Source organism: Mobula birostris, chromosome 24, assembly GCF_030028105.1.
Source record: "Mobula birostris isolate sMobBir1 chromosome 24, sMobBir1.hap1, whole genome shotgun sequence".
Classification (NCBI taxonomy): Eukaryota; Metazoa; Chordata; class Chondrichthyes; order Myliobatiformes; family Myliobatidae; genus Mobula; species Mobula birostris.
Window position 1 is genome coordinate 63654424 of NC_092393.1, and position 19378 is coordinate 63673801.

Here is a 19378-nt window from a genome sequence, read left to right on the forward strand (position 1 = left end):
GTGTGGCTAGGCATAGCTCAAATGCCATCTATAAATTTGCTGATGATACAACCATTACTGGTAGAATCTCAGATGGACATAAGAGGGTGTATGGGAGGGAGATATGCCAACTAGTGGAGTGGTGTTGCAGCAACAACCTGGCACTCAACGTCAGTAAGACGAAAGAGCTGATTGTGGACTTCAAGAAGGGTAAGACGAAGGAACACATACCAATGCTCATAGAGGGATCAGAAGTGGAGAGAGTGAGCAGTTTCAAGTTCCTGGGTGTCAAGATCTCTGAGGATCTAACCTGGTCCCAACATATCGATGCAGCTATAAAGAAGGCAAGACAGCAACTACACTTCTTTAGGAGTTTGAAGAGATTTGGTATGTCAACAAAAACACTCAAAATCTTCTACAGACTGTCTGGTATGAGGGGGAGGGCTATTGCACAGGACCGAAAGAAGCTGAAGAGGGTTGTAAATTTAGTCAGCTCCATCTTGGCTACTAGCTTACAAAGTACCCAGGACATCTTCAAGGAGCGGTGTCTCAGAAAGGCAGCGTCCATTACCAAGGACCCCCATCACCCAGGTCATGCCCTTTTCTCACTGTTACCATCAGGTAGGAGACACAGAAGCCTAAAGGCTCTCACTCAGCGATTCAGGAACAGCTTCGTCCCCTCTGCCATCCGATTCCTAAATGGACAGTGAATCCATGAAGACTACCTCACTTTTGTTAATATATATTATTTCTGTTTTTTGCATGATTTTTAATCTATTCAAAATACGTATACTGTAATTGATTTACTTATTTATTATTATCATTTTAGTTATTTATCTTCTTCTTCTTCTATATTATGTATTGCATTGAACTGCTGCTGCTAAGGTAACAAATTTCACGACACACGCCGGTGGTAATAAACCTGATTCTGATTCTGATTCTGAGGTCAAGCTTACTGACCTGTAATTTCCTTTCTGCTGCCTCCCTCCTTTCCTAAACAGCGGAGTGACATTTGCAATTTTCCAGTCCTCCAGCACCATGCCAGAGTCTAATGATTCTTGAAAGATCATTATGAATGCCTCCACAATCTCTACCACTACCTTTTTCAGAACCCTCAGATGCAATTCATCTGGTCTGGATGACTAGTGTATCTTTAGGTCTTTCAGCTTTTTGAGCACTTTCTTCCTTGCAAAAGTAACTTCTTTTCCCTCACACCCTTCAACATCAGGCACACTGCTGATGTAAAATACCCATTTAGTTCATCTGCCGTCTCCTTGTCCCCCATTTAAGAAGATTACAAGTAGGACAGATAAAGGGGATGCAGTGGATGTTGTACATTTGAACTTTCAGAAGGCCTTTGACAAGGTGCCACTTGAGGCTGCCTACCGAGTTACCAGCCCATGGTATTACAATGAAATTATTTGCATTGTTAGAGCATTGGCCAATTAGTAGGAGGCAGTGAGTAGGAATAAAAGGATCCTTTTCTGGCTGCCAGTGACTAGTGGTGTTCCGCAGGGGTCGGTGTTGGGACCACTTCTTTTTATGCTGTGTATCAATGATTTAGATGATGGAATAGATGCCTTTGTTGCCAAGTTTGCAGATGATACAAAGATTGGTGGAGGGGCAGGTAATGTTGAGGAAACAGGTAGGATGCAGAAGGGCTTAGACTGATTTGGAGAACGGGCAAAAGAGTAATGAACGAAATACAATGTTGGAAAATGCACGGTCATGCACTTTGGTAGTAGAAATAAATGTGCGGACTATTTTCTAAACGGCATCCGTTAGTCTTGTGAGACCATGGATCTGCGCCTGGAAAGTCTTCACTCTCCAGGGCGCAGGCCTGGGCAAGGTTGTGTGGAAGACCAGCAGTTGCCCATGCTGCAAGTCTCCTCTCTCCACACCACCAATCTTGTCCAAGGGAAGGGCATTAGGACCCATACAGCTTGGCACCAGTGTCGTCACAGAGCAATGTGTGATTAAGTGCCTTGCTCAAGGACACAACACATTGCCTCGGCTGGGGCTCGAACTCATGACCTTCAGGTTGCTAGTCCAATGCCTTAACCACTTGGCCACGTGAAAAAAATTGAAAAATCTGAGATGCAAAGGAACTTGGGAGACTTTCTGTAGAACACCCTAAAGGTTAACTTGCAAGTAGAGTCGATGGAGAAATAGTAGGGGACAGGGGGTCCAGTGAGATGGAGGAACTGAGCGAAATACATGTTAGTAGGGAAGTGGTGTTGGGTAAATTGAGGGGATTAAAGGCAGATAAATCCCCAGGGCCAGATGGTCTGCATCCCAGAGTGCTTAAGGAAGTAGCCCAAGAAATAGTGGATGCATTAGTGATAATTTTTCAAAACTTGTTAGATTCTGGACTAGTTCCTGAGGATTGGAGGGTGGCTAATGTAACCCCACTTTTTAAAAAAGGAGGGAGAGAGAAACCAGGGAATTATAGACCAGTTAGCCTAACATCGGTGGTGGGGAAACTGCTGGAGTCAGTTATCAAAGATGTGATAACAGCACATTTGGAAAGCGGTGAAATCATCGGACAAAGTCAGCATGGATTTGTGAAAGGAAAATCATGTCTGACGAATCTCATAGAATTTTTTGAGGATGTAACTAGTAGAGTGGATAGGGGAGAACCAGTGGATGTGGTATATTTGGATTTTCAAAAGGCTTTTGACAAGGTCCCACACAGGAGATTAGTGTGCAAACTTAAAGCACACAGTATTGGGGGTAAGGTATTGATGTGGATAGAGAATTGGTTAGCAGACAGGAAGCAAAGAGTGGGAATAAACTGGAGCTTTTCAGAATGGCAGGCGACGACTAGTGGGGTACCACAAGGCTCAGTGCTGGGACCCCAGTTGTTTACAATATATATTAATGACTTGGATGAGGGAATTAAATGCAGCATCTCCAAGTTTGCGGATGACACGAAGCTGGGCGGCAGTGTTAGCTGTGAGGAGGATGCTAAGAGGATGCGGGGTGACTTGGATAGGTTGGGTGAGTGGGCAAATTCATGGCAGATGCAATTTAATGTGGATAAATGTGAAGTTATCCACTTTGGTGGCAAAAATAGGAAAACAGATTATTATCTGAATGGTGGCCGATTAGGAAAAGGGGAGGTGCAACGAGACCTGGGTGTCATTATACACCAGTCATTGAAAGTGGGCATGCAGGTACAGCAGGCGGTGAAAAAGGCGAATGGTATGCTGGCATTTATAGCGAGAGGATTCGAGTACAGGAGCAGGGAGGTACTACTGCAGTTGTACAAGGCCTTGGTGAGACCACACCTGGAGTATTGTGCGCAGTTTTGGTCCCCTAATCTGAGGAAAGACATCCTTGCCATAGAGGGAGTACAAAGAAGGTTCACCAGATTGATTCCTGGGATGGCAGGACTTTCATATGAAGAAAGACTGGATGAACTGGGCTTGTACTCGTTGGAATTTAGAAGATTGAGGGGGGATCTGATTGAAACGTATAAAATCCTAAAGGGATTTGACAGGCTAGATGCAGGAAGATTGTTCCCGATGTTGGGGAAGTCCAGAACGAGGGGTCACAGTTTGAGGATAAAGGGGAAGCCTTTTAGGACCGAGATTAGGAAAAACTTCTTCACACAGAGAGTGGTGAATCTGTGGAATTCTCTGCCACAGGAAACAGTTGAGGCCAGTTCATTGGCTATATTTAAGAGGGAGTTAGATATGGCCCTTGTGGCTACGGGGATCAGGGGGTATGGAGGGAAGGCTGGTGCAGGGTTCTGAGTTGGATGATCAGCCATGATCATAATAAATGGCGGCGCAGGCTCAAAGGGCCGAATGGCCTACTCCTGCACCTATGTTTCTATGTTTCTATGTGAAGAAGGCAAATGCAATGTTAGCATTCATTTCAAGAGGTCCAGAATACAAGAGCAGGAATGTGATGCTGAGGCTTTATAAGACACTGGCAAGACCATCGGAGATCCCTTGCACGTGCACGCACATACGCACAGCCCTCTCACCGTAAGGACAGCAGTTGCTGCGCGAAGGCTCATCCGGACAACAGAGTCCCTTTTCCTGGGAGGAAATCTGCAACATTCGCTGTGAACATTCCCAAATGAACCCGGCAGAGTTTGAGGTGTGGGACTTGGGAGCAGGGTGAGACACTGATCTGTGGTGTTGGAATACTGGGAACTTTGGCCCTGGAAGGAAGAATCAGCCACCTAAGAATAAAGAAATATGAGGCATCAACAGGGATCTGCTGACCCCAAAAACACAACCCTGAACCCATCCCAGTGTCCAGTCCCAGTCTGAGCCCTGCCCCAATCTCCACCCGAACCCCTCCCAGTGTGAGCCCTGCCCCAATCTCCACCCGAACCCAAACCCCTCCCAGTGTCCAGTCCCAGTCTGAGCCCTGCCCCAATCTCCACCCGAACCCGAATCCATCCCAGTGTCCAGTCCCAGTCTGAGCCCTGCCCCAGTCTCCACCCAAACCCAAACCCCTCCCAGTGTCCAGTCCCAGTGTGAGCCCTGCTCCAATATCCACCCGAACCTGAACCCCTCCCATGGTCCAGTCCCAGTCTGAGCCCTGCCCCAATCTCCACCCAAACCCCTCCCAGTGTCCAGTCCCAGTGTGAGCCCTGCCCCAATCTCCACCCAAACCCAAACCCCTCCCAGTGTCCAGTCCCAGTCTGAGCCCTGCCCCAATCTCCACCCAAACCCGAACACATCCCAGTGTCCAGTCCCAGTCTGAGCCCTGCCCCAATCTCCACCCAAACTCGAACCCCTCCCAGTGTCCAGTCCCAGTGTGAGCCCTGCCCCAATCTCCACCCAAACCTGAACCCCTCCCAGTGTCCAGCCCAGTGTGAGCCCTGCCCCAATCTCCACCTAAACCCGAACCCCTCCCAGTGTCCAGTCCCAGTGTGAGCCCTGCCCCGATCTCCACCCAAACCCGAACCCCTCCCAGTGTCCAGTCCCAGTGTGAGTCCTGCCCCAATCTCCACCTGAACCCGAACCCCTCCCAGTGTCCAGTCCCAGTCTGAGCCCTGCCCCAATCTCCACCCAAACCCGAACCCCTCCCAGTGTCCAGTCCCAGTGTGAGTCCTGCCCCAATCTCCACCCGAATCCATCCCAGTGTCCAGTCCAAGCCCTGCCCCAATCTCCACCCGAACCCCTCCCAGTATCCAGTCCCATTCTGAGCCCTGCCCCAATCTCCACCCGAACCCCTCCCAGTATCCAGTCCCAGTGTGAGCCCTGCCCCCCAATCTCCACCCGAACCCGAACCCCTCCCAGTGTCCAGTCCCAGTCTGAGCCCTGCCCCAATCTCCACCCAAACCCATCCCAGTGTCCAGTCCCAGTCTGAGCCCTGCCCCAATATCCACCCAAACCCAAACCCATCCCAGTGTCCAGTCTCAGTGTGAGCCCTGCCCCAATCTCCACCCAAACCCGAACCCCTCCCAGTGTCCAGTCCCAGTGTGAGTCCTGCCCCAATCTCCACCCGAATCCATCCCAGTGTCCAGTCCGAGCCCTGCCCCAATCTCCACCCAAACCTGAACCCCTCCCAGTGTCCAGTACCAGTCTGAGCCCTGCCCCAATCTCCACCCAAACCCAAACCCATCCCAGTGTCCAGTCCCAGTCTGAGCCCTGCCCCAATATCCACCCGAACCCCTCCCAGTGTCCAGTCCCATTCTGAGCCCTGCCCCAATCTCCACCCGAACCCCTCCCAGTGTCCAGTCCCAGTGTGAACCCTGCCCCCCAATCTCCACCCGAACCCGAACCCCTCCCAGTGTCCAGTCCCAGTCTGAGCCCTGCCCCAATCTCCACCCAAACCCATCCCAGTGTCCAGTCCCAGTCTGAGCCCTGCCCCAATATCCACCCAAACCCAAACCCATCCCAGTGTCCAGTCTCAGTGTGAGCCCTGCCCCAATCTCCACCCAAACCCGAACCCATCCCAGTGTCCAGTCCCAGTCTGAGCCCTGCCCCAATCTCCACCGGAACCCGAACCCCTCCCAGTGTCCAGTCCCAGTCTGAGCCCTGCCCCAATATCCACCCGAACCCCTCCCAGTGTCCAGTCCCAGTCTGAGCCCTGCCCCAATCTCCACCCAAACCCGAACCCCTCCCAGTGTCCAGTCCCAGTGTGAGTCCTGCCCCAATCTCCACCTGAACCCGAACCCCTCCCAGTGTCCAGTCCCAGTCTGAGCCCTGCCCCAATCTCCACCCAAACCCGAACCCCTCCCAGTGTCCAGTCCCAGTGTGAGTCCTGCCCCAATCTCCACCCGAATCCATCCCAGTGTCCAGTCCAAGCCCTGCCCCAATCTCCACCCGAACCCCTCCCAGTATCCAGTCCCATTCTGAGCCCTGCCCCAATCTCCACCCGAACCCCTCCCAGTATCCAGTCCCAGTGTGAGCCCTGCCCCCCAATCTCCACCCGAACCCGAACCCCTCCCAGTGTCCAGTCCCAGTCTGAGCCCTGCCCCAATCTCCACCCAAACCCATCCCAGTGTCCAGTCCCAGTCTGAGCCCTGCCCCAATATCCACCCAAACCCAAACCCATCCCAGTGTCCAGTCTCAGTGTGAGCCCTGCCCCAATCTCCACCCAAACCCGAACCCATCCCAGTGTCCAGTCCCAGTCTGAGCCCTGCCCCAATCTCCACCCGAACCCGAACCCCTCCCAGTGTCCAGTCCCAGTCTGAGCCCTGCCCCAATCTCCACCCAAACCCGAACCCCTCCCAGTGTCCAGTCCCAGTGTGAGTCCTGCCCCAATCTCCACCCGAATCCATCCCAGTGTCCAGTCCGAGCCCTGCCCCAATCTCCACCCAAACCTGAACCCCTCCCAGTGTCCAGTACCAGTCTGAGCCCTGCCCCAATCTCCACCCAAACCCAAACCCATCCCAGTGTCCAGTCCCAGTCTGAGCCCTGCCCCAATATCCACCCGAACCCCTCCCAGTGTCCAGTCCCATTCTGAGCCCTGCCCCAATCTCCACCCGAACCCCTCCCAGTGTCCAGTCCCAGTGTGAACCCTGCCCCCCAATCTCCACCCGAACCCGAACCCCTCCCAGTGTCCAGTCCCAGTCTGAGCCCTGCCCCAATCTCCACCCAAACCCATCCCAGTGTCCAGTCCCAGTCTGAGCCCTGCCCCAATATCCACCCAAACCCAAACCCATCCCAGTGTCCAGTCTCAGTGTGAGCCCTGCCCCAATCTCCACCCAAACCCGAACCCATCCCAGTGTCCAGTCCCAGTCTGAGCCCTGCCCCAATCTCCACCGGAACCCGAACCCCTCCCAGTGTCCAGTCCCAGTCTGAGCCCTGCCCCAATATCCACCCGAACCCCTCCCAGTGTCCAGTCCCAGTCTGAGCCCTGCCCCAATCTCCACCCAAACCCGAACCCATCCCAGTGTCCAGTCCCAGTCTGAGCCTTGCCCCAATATCCACCCAAACCCAAACCCATCCCAGTGTCCAGTCTCAGTGTGAGCCCTGCCCCAATCTCCACCCAAACCCGAACCCCTCCCAGTGTCCAGTCCCAGTGTGAGTCCTGCCCCAATCTCCACCCGAATCCATCCCAGTGTCCAGTCCCAGTCTGAGCCCTGCCCCAATATCCACCCAAACCCAAACCCATCCCAGTGTCCAGTCCCAGTCTGAGCCCTGCCCCAATATCCACCCGAACCCCTCCCAGTGTCCAGTCCCATTCTGAGCCCTGCCCCAATCTCCACCCGAACCCCTCCCAGTATCCAGTCCCAGTGTGAGCCCTGCCCCCCAATCTCCACCCGAACCCGAACCCCTCCCAGTGTCCAGTCCCAGTCTGAGCCCTGCCCCAATCTCCACCCAAACCCATCCCAGTGTCCAGTCCCAGTCTGAGCCCTGCCCCAATATCCACCCAAACCCAAACCCATCCCAGTGTCCAGTCTCAGTGTGAGCCCTGCCCCAATCTCCACCCAAACCCGAACCCATCCCAGTGTCCAGTCCCAGTCTGAGCCCTGCCCCAATCTCCACCCGAACCCCTCCCAGTGTCCAGTCCCAGTCTGAGCCCTGCCCCAATATCCACCCGAACCCATCCCAGTGTCCAGTCCCAGTCTGAGCCCTGCCCCAATCTCCACCCAAACCTGAACCCCTCCCAGTTTTCAGTCCCAGTCTGAGCCCTGCCCCAATCTCCACCCGAACGCAAACCCATCCCAGTGTCCAGTCCCAGTGTGAGCCCTGCCCCAATCTCCATTCACAGCTTAAGCTTTGGAGGAGAGAGACTAAATAGTGGCTCTGGTGGATGTCTAAGCAGACAGGAATTATGTGGAAGGGATACCAATAATGCCAGATCTGAAGGTGTGGCTGGATCATGGAGGTTGGACATACCGTGGGTGTTCTCTGAAAAGCCAGTGCTGAGATGGAGTCCACACTGGAGAGTCCAGCCTTCCTCTGGAATGGGGCTTTCAGGTTCCCGTACCGCTGCTGACAATGTCTCCAACTCTGCCGCTGCCAATGGTGTAACAGGTCATTGTCTGTTCCCACACCAAACCATTCGGCTGTATCCCTACCATCAATACATCAGCAAGTTAGAAACTGTGTTAGACATGCCGCACGCAGTAGGGAGAGAAGCTCGGGAAGGAAGAAAGGGACGAGTGGACTGTGGCCAGAGCTCCAGGTGGGAAACAGTGAAGGCCAACATGAATCCGTTATGTTCCAACATTTAGTGAGCTTGGCCACATCCTGAGGAGAGCCTCTGCTCAATGATATCCAGGAGAAACCTGCCTATCTGCTCAGCAGTGTCAGTGTGAAGAGGATGTGAATCAAATAGACAATGTGTACGAACTGGGAAGCCAGATTAACAAACAGAGGAAAAGTGGTTGGATGTGGGGGTTCGAGTGAGAGGGTGAGAGTGTAGGAGAGAGAGGTGGAGAGGGAGACAAGGACAGACAGAGTGGAGAGGGGTGAGAAAGCAAGAAAGCAACAATGATATGAATGTGGGGACTTTGATAAGTAAGACCGTGACGTCGAATACCCTCAGTGCCCAGTGCAAGCTCCTACCTCGTGTGTGGGTGGCCACTTACCTGCGGACTGCCTGTGAGACGGATTCTTTCCGCTTGAATTCTCGCTGCTGTGTCAACAGGCCGCTCTGAGTGGAGAATGTGGCGTCTGGCACACTGAAACTTTGGAACAGAGTTGGTCTCCATTTCTGTAAAAGAATCTAACTATTAATTAACAAATGATGACAAGTCTCCTTCATCCTGTGGCAACAAGGGGTGATCGATGCCTCCACTCCATGCTCTGATGCCAACCAGCCAACCCTTGCTCAGCCTCACACCTCACACGCTCTATTAGCCACACACATTCCCCACAGACTGTCCCCAGGAACCTGTGCTCCATCACACCTTCTGAGACTCAGGGTACACAAGTGTGACCAGTGGGAGAAAGAATTGTGATAAATGGTGGGTTCCTGATCAAGAGGCATCTCAGAGTGTTGTCACAAATCACTGGGAGCAGAGGGCAGGAGGTAACATGGTTCCAGCGGGGCAGGGGGTTACATGGTCCCTGGGGGCAGGAGTCACCATGGTCCCATAGCGCAGGTGAGCTTTAAAAAACAGGACATTCTTCAACAGAAGTCTTTGACTGGAGCATGGCGAAGGCACAGGAGAAGCATTCCCATGCACTTCCAGTGAAGAGCTTTAAAAACCCAGTCTCCATAAAAGTGGGGTACCATCAAGTAGAGCGGTCATCATGGAGTGGTCATTGTTGGAGTGGTCTGAGTCAGAGTGGTAAGGCTTTGGCTCAACAGGGCTTCAGCAAGAACGGGCAAAAGTAAGGAAAGTAGGTAAGTTCATTCATTATTTCTTATTTCTTTTTTTCTTATTTAACTCTTGAGAGAATAGGGGCCATGACTACAGAGCCAGTGGTCTATTCTGGGTGTCAGATGTGGGATTTCTGGGAGACTACCAGCCTTCCCAATGACCACATCTCACAAGCTGCATCAAGATGCAGCTCCTTAGAGACTGTGTTAGGGAACTGGAGCTCCAGCTCGATGAGCTTCGGCTTGTGAGGGAAAGTGAAGCAGTGATAGACCGAGCTACAGGGAGGTAGTCACCCCAAGGCTACAGGAGACAGATAAATGGGTGACTGACAGGAGAGGGAAGGGAGAACGTCATATAGAGGCACCTGTGTGGCCATTCCCTTCAACAATAAGTACTCCATTTTGAGTACCATTTGGGGGGGGGACCTCCCTGGGGGAAGCAACAGCAGCTGTGCCTCTGGCACTGAGTTTGGCCCTGTGGCTCAGAAGGGTAGAGAAGTGAAGAGGATGGCAGAAGACATATGGTACTCTGTACTTAGGGGACAGATAGACAATACTGTGGATACAAGAAAGAAACACAAATGATAGTTTGCCTCCCAGGTGCCAGATTCTGCGATGTTTCTGAATTCGTTCACAATATCCAGAAAAGGGAGGGTGAACGGCCAGAAGTCGTGGGTAGAAAAAGGGAGGTGGTCCTGATAAAAGAATACAGGGAGTTAGGAAGGAAGCTGAGAAGCAGGACCTCAAGGGTAGTAATCTTGGGATTGCTGCCTGTGCCACACGACAGTGAGGATAGGAATAGAATGAGGTGGCAGATGAATGCATGGCTGAGGAATTGGAGCAGGGGGCAGGGATTCAGAATTCTGGATAATTGGGACCTCTACTGGGGCAGGTGGGACCTGTACAAAAGGGATGGGTTGGACTTGAGTCCGAGGGGAACAAATATTCTTGCGGGCAGGTTTACAAGAGCTGTTGGGAGTGGTTTAAACTAATATGGCAGGGGGATGGGAACCAGTATGATAGAGCTGAGGATGAGCCAGCAGATTTACAAATAGATAATGGGTGTGACATGAATGTAAGGAAGGACAAGCCAATGACTGGGTACAAATGCAGACAGAGCAAAGAGTTAAATTGTACCACAGAGGCAAAATTCATAAGGACGAAGAATGTGGGACTGAAGATGCTGTACTTAAATGCATGTAGCATTCAGAAGAAGGTGGACGAAATTGTGGCACAATGAGGGATTAGTTGAAATGACGTAGTGGGCATCACTGATTCATGGCTGAAAAAAGAACGTGGTGAGGAGCTTAACCTCAAATGATAGACTTTGTATTGAAAGGACAGGCAGGAATGCATAGGCAGTAGTGTGGCTCTGTTGGTAAGGACATAGAACATAGAAAACCTACAGCACAATACAGGCCCTTCAGCCCAAAATGCTGTACCAAACATGTACTTACTTTAGAAACTACCTAGGGTTACACAGAGTCCTCCATTTTTCTAAGCTCCATGTACCTATCCAGGAATCTCTTAAAATACCCTATCGTATCCACCTCCACCACCGTCACCGGCAGCCCATTCCACGCACTCACCAGTCTGCATAAAATAGTTACCCCTGACAGCTCCTCTGGATCTACTTCCAAGCACATTAAAACTGTGCCCTCTCATGCTAGCCATTTCAGCCCTGGGAAAAAGCCTCTGACTGTCCACACGATCCATGTCTCTCACCATCTTACACACCTCTATCAGATCACCTCTCATCTTCCGTTGCTCCAAAGAGAAAAGGCCAAGTTCACTCAATCTACTTTCTTACGGCATGCTCCCCAATCCAGGCAACATCCTTGTAAATCTCCTCTGCACGCTATCTATAGTTTCCATATCCTTCCTGTAGCGAGGTGACCAGAAATGAGCACAGTACTCCAAGTGGGGTCTGACCAGGGTCCTATATAGCTGCAACATTACCCCTCAGTTCTTAAACTCAATCCCACGATTGATGAAGGCCAATGCACCGTATGCCTTCTTAGCCACACAGTCAACCTGCGCAGCAGCTTTGAGTGTCCTATGGACTCGGATCCCAAGATCCCTCTGATCCACGACACTGCCAAGAGTCATACCATTAATTCTATATTCTGCCATTATATTTGATCAACCAAAATGAACCACCTCACACTTATCTGGGTTGAACTCCATCTGCCACTTCTCAGCCCAGTTTTGCACCCTACCGATGTCCCGCTGTAACCTGTGACAGCCCTCCACACTATCCACAACATCTCCAACCTTTGTGTCATCAGCAAATTTACTAACCCATCCCTCCACTTCCTCATCCAGGTCATTTATAAAACTCATGAACAGAAGAGGTCCCAGAACAGATCCCTGAGGCACACCACTGGTCACCAACCTCCATGCAAAACTACAACCACTCTTTGCCTTCTGTGGGCAAGCCAGTTCTGGATCCACAAAGCAATGTCCGCTTGGATCCCATGCCTCCTTACTTTCTCAATAAGCCTTGCATGGGGTATCTTATCAAGTGCCTTGCTGAAATCCATATACACTACATCTATGGCTCTACCTTCATCAATGTGTTTAGTCACATCCTCAAAAAATTCAATCAGGCTCGTAAGGCACAACCTGCCTTTGACAAAGCCATGTTGACTATTCCTAATCATATTATGCTTCTCCAAATGTTCATAAATCCTGCCTCTCAGGATCTTCTCCATTAACTTACCAACCACTGAAGTAAGACTCACTGGTCTATAATTTCCAGGGCTAACTCTACTCCCTTTCTTGAATAAGGGAACAACATCCGCAACCCTCCAATCATCCGGAACCTCTCCTATCCCCATTGATGATGCAAACATCATCACAAGAGGCTCAGCAATTTCCTCCCTCACCTCCCACGGTAGCCTGGGGTACATCTCGTCCAGTCCCGGTGACATCCAACTTGATGCTCCGGCACATCCTCTTTCTTAACATGTATATGTTCAAGCTTTTCTGTCTGCTGTAAGTCATCAATTGCCAAGATCTTTTTCCGTAGTGAGTACTGAAGCAAAGTACTCATTAAGTATTTCTGCTATCTCCTCCGGTTCCATACACACTTTTCCAGTGTCACACTTGATTGGTCCTATTCTCCCACGTCTTATCCTCTTGATCTTCACATGCTTGTAGAATGCATTGTGGTTTTCCTTAATCCTGTCCGCCAAGGCCTTCTCATGGCCCCTTCTGGCTCTCCTAGTTTCATTCTTAAACTCCTTCCTGCTAGCCTTATACTCTTCTAGACCTCTATTATTACCTAGTTTTTTGAACCTTTCGTAAGCTTTTCTTTTCTTCTTGACTAGATTTACAACAGCCTTTGTACACCACAGTTCCTGTACCCCTGCATGCAAATATCCCCTGAACATTTGCCACATTTCTTTCGTACATTTCCCTGAGAATATCTGTTCCCAATTTATGTTTCCAAATTCCTGCCTGATAGCCTCTTATTTCCCCTTACTCCAACTAAAAGCTTTCCAAACTTGTCTGTTCCTATTCCTCTCCAATGTTATGGTAAAGGAGGTGGAATTGTGATCACTATCTCCAAAATGCTCTCCCACTGAGACACCTGACCAGGTTCATTTCCCAATACCAGATCAAGTACAGCCACTTGTCTTGTAGGCTTATCTACATATTGTGTCAAGAACCTTCCTGAACACACCTAACACACTCCACACCTTCTAAACCTCTTGCTCTAAGGAGATGCCAATCAATATTTGGAAAATTAAAATCTTCCACCACGTCAACCCTGTTATTATTATACCTTTCCAGAATCTGTCTCTCCATCTGCTCCTTGATGTCCCTGTTACTATTGGAAGGTCTATAAAAAAAACACCCAGTAGAGTTACGGACTCCTTCCTGTTCCTAACTTCCTCCTGCAGAGACTCCGTAGACAACCCCTCCATGATTTCCTCCTTTTCTGCAACCGTGATACTATCTCTGATCAACAGTGCCATGCCCCCACCTCTTCTGCCTCCCTCCCTGTCCTTTCTGAAACATCTAAAGCCTGGCTCTCAAAGTAACCACTCCTGCTCCTGAGACATCCAAGTCTCTGTAATGGCCACAACATCATAGCTCTAAGTACTGATCCACGCTTTAAGCTCATCTGCTTTGCTCATAATGCTCCTTGCATTAAAATAGACACATCTAAAACCATTGGTCTGAGTGCGTCCCTTCTCTATCACCTGCCTATTCTCCCTCTCGCACTGTCTCCAAACTTTCTCTATTTGTGAGCCAACCATCTCTTCCTCCGCCTCTTCAGTTCGGTTCCCACCCCCCCAGCAATTCTAGTTTAAACTCTCCCCAATAGCCTTGGCAAACCTCCCCACCAGGATATTGGTCCCCCTCGGATACAAGTGAAAACCCGTCCTTTTTGTACAGGGCACACCTGCCCCAGAAGAGGTCCCAATGATCCAGAAAGCTGAATCCCTGCCCCCCGCTCCAATCCCTCAGCCACACATTTATCCTCCACCTCACTCTATTCCTATACTCACCGTCACGTGGCACAGGCAGTAATCCTGAGATGACCGCCTTTGAGGTCCTGCTTCTCAACGTCCTTCCTAACTCCCTGTAGTCTGTTTTCAGGACCTCCTCCCTTTTTCTACCCATGTCGTTAGCACCAATATGGACCACGACCTCTGGCTGTTCTCCTTCCTACTTCAGGATATCGTGGACGCAATCAGAAACATCGTGGACCCTGGCACCTGGGAGGCAAACTACCATCTGTGTTTATTTCCTGCGTCCACAGGATCACCTGTCTGACCCCCTAACTATAGAGTCCCCTATTACAGCTGCCATCCTTTTCCTTTCCCTACCCTTCTGAGCCACAGAGCCGGACTCTGTGCCGGAGGCACGACCACTGTTGCTTCCCCCAGGTAGGCCGTCTCCCCCGTGCAGTACTAAAACAGGAGTACTTATTGTTCAGGGGGATAGCCACAGGGGTACTCTCTAGTGTCTGACTCTTGCCCTTCCATCTCCTGACTGTTACCCACTTGTCTGTCTCCCGAGGCCCTGGTGTGACCACCTGCCTATAGCTCCTCTCTATCACCTCCTCAGTCTCCCTGACCAGATGAAGGTCATCGAGCTGCATCTCCAGTTCCCTAATGTGGTCCCTAAGGAGCTGCAGCTTGAAGCACCTGGCACAGATGTGGCCGTCCGGGAGGCTGGGAGTCTCCAGGACTTCCCACATCTGACACCGAGTACAGAATACCGGCCTCACATACATTCTTCCTGTCTGTATTCTACACAGGCAACCTACCTGCCTCAAACCGTTATCGCCGAAGCCCCGTTGAGCCAAAGCCCTCCTACTCTGTCTCCCGCTACCCTTTCACCCGCTCTATAAAGCTGCCTCCTTTAAACTCTTTTCGCTGTTCTAACTGGCTGACATCCCTGCACTTGTACAGTCGTGCCTCAAACAAACCGCTGAATTAAATACCCTGTGCATTGGAGTTTCCATACCAGACTGCAATGGAACCAGTCAAAATGCTTTCTATTGTATATCTGTAGAAGTTCATCAGTGTTTGATGACCTGTCAAATCTCCTTAAACTTCTAAGATAGCAGAAACACTGGTGCATTTTCTTGCAACACACATCAAAGTTGCTGGTGAACGCAGCAGGCCAGGCAGCATCTGTAGGAAGAGGTGCAGTCGACGTTTCAGGCCGAGACCCTTCGTCAGGACTAACTGAATAAAGAGTGAGTAAGGGATTTGAAAGTTGGAGGGGGAGGGGGAGATCCAAAATGATAGGAGAAGACAAAGGGGAGGTAGGGTATTAGCGGAAGTTGGAGAAGTCGATGTTCATGCCATCAGGTTGGAGGCTACCCAGACAAAATATAAGGTGTTGTTCCTCCAACCTGAGTGTGGCTTCACCTTTACAGTAGAGGAGACCGTGGTTAGACATGTCAGAATGGGAATGGGATGTGGAATTAAAATGTGTGGCCACTGGGAGATCCTGCTTTCTCTGGCGGACAGAGCGTAGATGTTCAGCTAATATACCTCTTGCCCATCCTCTGGGTCACCCCCCCCTTGTCTTTCTTCCCGGATCTCCTGTCCCATGATCCTCTCGTATCCCCTTTTGCCTATCACCTGTCCAGCTCTTGGCTCTATCCCTCCCCCTCCTGTCTTTTCCTATCATTTTGGATCTCCCCCTCCCCCTCCAACCTTCTAATCACTTACTCACTCTTCCTTCAGTTAGTCCTGACGAAGGGTCTCGGCCTGAAACGTCGACTGCACCTCTTCCTACAGATGCTGCCTGGCCTGCTGCGTTCACCAGCAACTTTGATGTGTGTTGCGTATAGTGTATCTTGTTTTGCTGATGATATTAAATTGAGTGGAAAAGCAAATTGTGCAGAAGATACAGAGAGTCTTCAGAGAGATATAAATAGATTAAGTGAGTGGGCAAGGGTCTGGCAGATGGAGTACAATGTTGATAAAAGCGAGGTCATCCAATTTGGAAGGAAAAATGATTTAAATAGTAAAAAATTGCAGCATGCTGCTGTACAGAGGGACTTGGGAGTGCTTGTGCATGAATCAGAAAAGGTTGGTATGCAGGTGCAGCAGACTATCAAGAACACAAATGGGATGTTGCCCTTCATTGCTAGAGGGATTGAATTTAAGAGCAGGGAGGTTATGCTGCAACTACATGGGGTACTGGTGAGACCGCACCTGGAGTACTGTGTGCAGTTCTGGTCTCCGTCTGGGTAGCCTCCAACCTGATGGCATGAACATCGACTTCTCTAACTTCCGCTAAGGCCCCACCTCCCCCTCGTACCCCATCTGTTACTTATTTTTATGCACACATTCTTTCTCTCACTCTCCTTTTTCTCCCTCTGTCCCTCTGAATGTACCTCTTGCCCATCCTCTGGATCCCCCCCCCTTGTCTTTCTTCCCGGACCTCCTGTCCCATGATCCTCTCGTATCCCCTTTTGCCTATCACCTGTCCAGCTCTTGGCTCCATCCCTCCCCCTCCTGTCTTCTCCTATCATTTCGGATCTCCCCCTCCCCCTCCAACTTTCAAATCCCTTACTCACTCTTCCTTCAGTTAGTCCTGACGAAGGGTCTCGGCCTGAAACGTCGACTGCACCCCTTCCTAGAGATGCTGCCTGGCCTGCTGCGTTCACCAGCAACTTTGATGTGTGTTGCTTGAATTTCCAGCATCTGCAGAATTCCTGTTGTTGGGTGCATTTTCTTCATGGTTTCGTTGATGTGTCAGGCCCAGAACAGATCTTCAGAGATGATGATACGCAGGAACTTGAAACTGCTCAATCTTTGATGAGACTTGGTAGGTGTTCACTCGACTTTCCCTATTGACCCTCACTCAGATTTGATGTTTCCTTCCACATACATACGTTGGAGACCCTGCGCGCGTACACCCACACACACACAGAAGATCCTGCATTTGTCTTTAGAGTATCATGGCAACGAGTGAAAGGAACCCAGCAGTTGTCACATACACACACCCCACCCCAAACAAACACACACACACACACACACACACAATTCCATCACCAGTTTCTGGTTCCTGAGGAAAAGGAACATGATTCTACCTGCCTATTGTAGTCATGAGCGCATTCCCAAAGAGCCTCAGAACATGTGTTCTCATAAAACCCATGGCTTACCTCATTGTCAGACTGTTTCGATGATCGCAGCTTTGTCTGGACACTCATTGTTCCCTGGAACGTGGACAATGCAGGATGAAGTTAATATTCAGCACACATGCTCCAAACAGGGAAGAGCTGAGAACATACTCTACAGGAACAAACTGAGCCTGGGTTGGCTTTCGTGTCTCACACAGAGCAGGAAGCTGAAAAACATGCTTCCCCTAGAAGCGACTAGAAAGATAAGGGAATCCAAAGAGGAAGTTTGCCACAGCTGACAAGCTTCCGGCAGTGACAGATCACCAGCTGAAAGCAACAGTAAGTCCCCAGGTCGTGCTGCTCTACCGTCAGTCCACCAGAGCTCCCGCTGAACCACGTGGACTCCAGACACTCCCATCTCTAGCAGACACCCTACAACTAAGCAGTGAGCAACATTGGGACCCAGGACTGAGTGCCTACACCTGAGAATTTTAAAAAGATGCTGATTGAACCAAGTTCTTTCCTGACTTTCTCCATCCACCAAGTTCATTAGCCAGCACTAACATTACACTGAAGTGACTGGAAAGATCCTCCATCCCAGGGGTAGTGGTACTCAGTCACAGGATATTACAACCCACACTCTGAGGTCAGGCTAGCATTGTCCTCAGGGAAAGCAAAACTCACTGCATCAACTCCAGAGCAAAGGGCCACAGGAGGAGTCCAAGAGAACACTTCTTTCCTGAGCACTCTCCACCCAACTCTTCTTACTCAACTCTGCTGTTGCTGTTCACAAAGGAAGTCACAGCATCAGAACTTTCAACAGAATCTACATTGCCCAACACATCCAGTGGCCTACAGTTCATTAACCCTTTGATACCTCTAATCAGGTTTGTTGAGCTGGAAGAGGCTGTTACTGGACTGTATCTCTAAATAACAGGGTTGTCAGAAGTTACAGCGGGACATTGATAGGATGCAAGACTGGACTGAGAAGTGGCAGATGGAGTTCAACCCAGTTAAGTGTGAGGTGGTTCATTTTGGTAGATCAAATATGATGGCAGAATATAGTATTAATGGTATGACTCTTGGCAGTGTCAAGGATCAGAGGGATCTTGGGGTCCAAGTCCATAGGATACTCAAAGCTGCTGCGCAGGTTGACTCTGTGGTTAAGAAGACATACAGTGCATTGGCCTTCATCAACCGTGGAATTGAGATTAAGAACCAATAGGTAATGTTGCAGCTATATAGGACCCTGGTCAGACCCCACTTGGAGTACTGTGCTCAGTTTTGGTCACCTCACTACAGGAAGGATATGGAAACCATAGAAAGAGTGCAGAGGAGATTTACATGGATGTTGCCTGTATTGGGGAGCACACCTTATGAGAATAGGTTGAGTGAACTTGGCCTTTCTTCCCTTGGGGCAACGGAGGATGAGAGGCGACCTGATAGAGGTGTACAAGATGATGAGAGGCATTGATCATGTGGATAGAACGTAGAATAGTACAGCACAGTACAGGCCCTTTGGCCCACAATGTTGTGCCGACCCTTAAACCCTGCCTCCCATATAATCCCCCACCTTAAATTCCTCTATATATCTGTCTAGTAGTCTCTTGTAAATTTCACTAGTGTATCTGCCTCCACCACTGACTCAGGCCAAACTTCCCTGGATCCCATGCCTTCTGACTTTCTGAATAAGCCTACCGTGTGGAACCTTGTCAAATGCCTTACTAAAATCCATGTAGATCATATCCACTGCACTACCCTCATCTATATGCCTGGTCACCTCCTCAAAGAACTCTGTCTGGCTTGTTAGACATGATCTGCCCTTCACAAAGCCATGCTGACTGTCCGTGATCAGTCAGAGGCTTTTTTCCCAGGGCTGAGATGGCTAGCACGAGAGAGCACAGTTTTGAGGTGCTTGGAAGTAGGTACAGAGGAGATGTCAGGGGTAATTTTTTTTATGCAGAAAGTGGTGAGTGTGTGGAATGGGCTGCCGGTGACGGTGGTGGAGGAGGATATGATAGGGTCTTTTAAGAGACTCCTGGATAGGTACAT

General features: G+C 50.2%; 1 protein-coding gene across 2 annotated transcripts in view; it reads right to left on the minus strand.

Annotated features, from left to right (window-relative positions):
• Positions 1 to 18061, minus strand: part of LOC140187198 (inactive rhomboid protein 2-like) — an 85769-nt gene extending 67708 nt beyond the window's left edge. For both annotated transcript variants that reach the window (XM_072242263.1, XM_072242262.1), the window contains exons 1-4: positions 17369 to 18061; positions 8990 to 9114; positions 8295 to 8472; positions 3974 to 4174 (exon numbers count right to left, since the gene is read on the minus strand). In XM_072242263.1, the coding sequence (XP_072098364.1) occupies positions 3974 to 4174; positions 8295 to 8472; positions 8990 to 9114; positions 17369 to 17416 (552 nt within the window). In that variant the 5' untranslated portion in view covers positions 17417 to 18061. The remainder of the gene's footprint in view (positions 1 to 3973; positions 4175 to 8294; positions 8473 to 8989; positions 9115 to 17368) is intronic.
• Positions 18062 to 19378: the final 1317 nt, after the last annotated feature.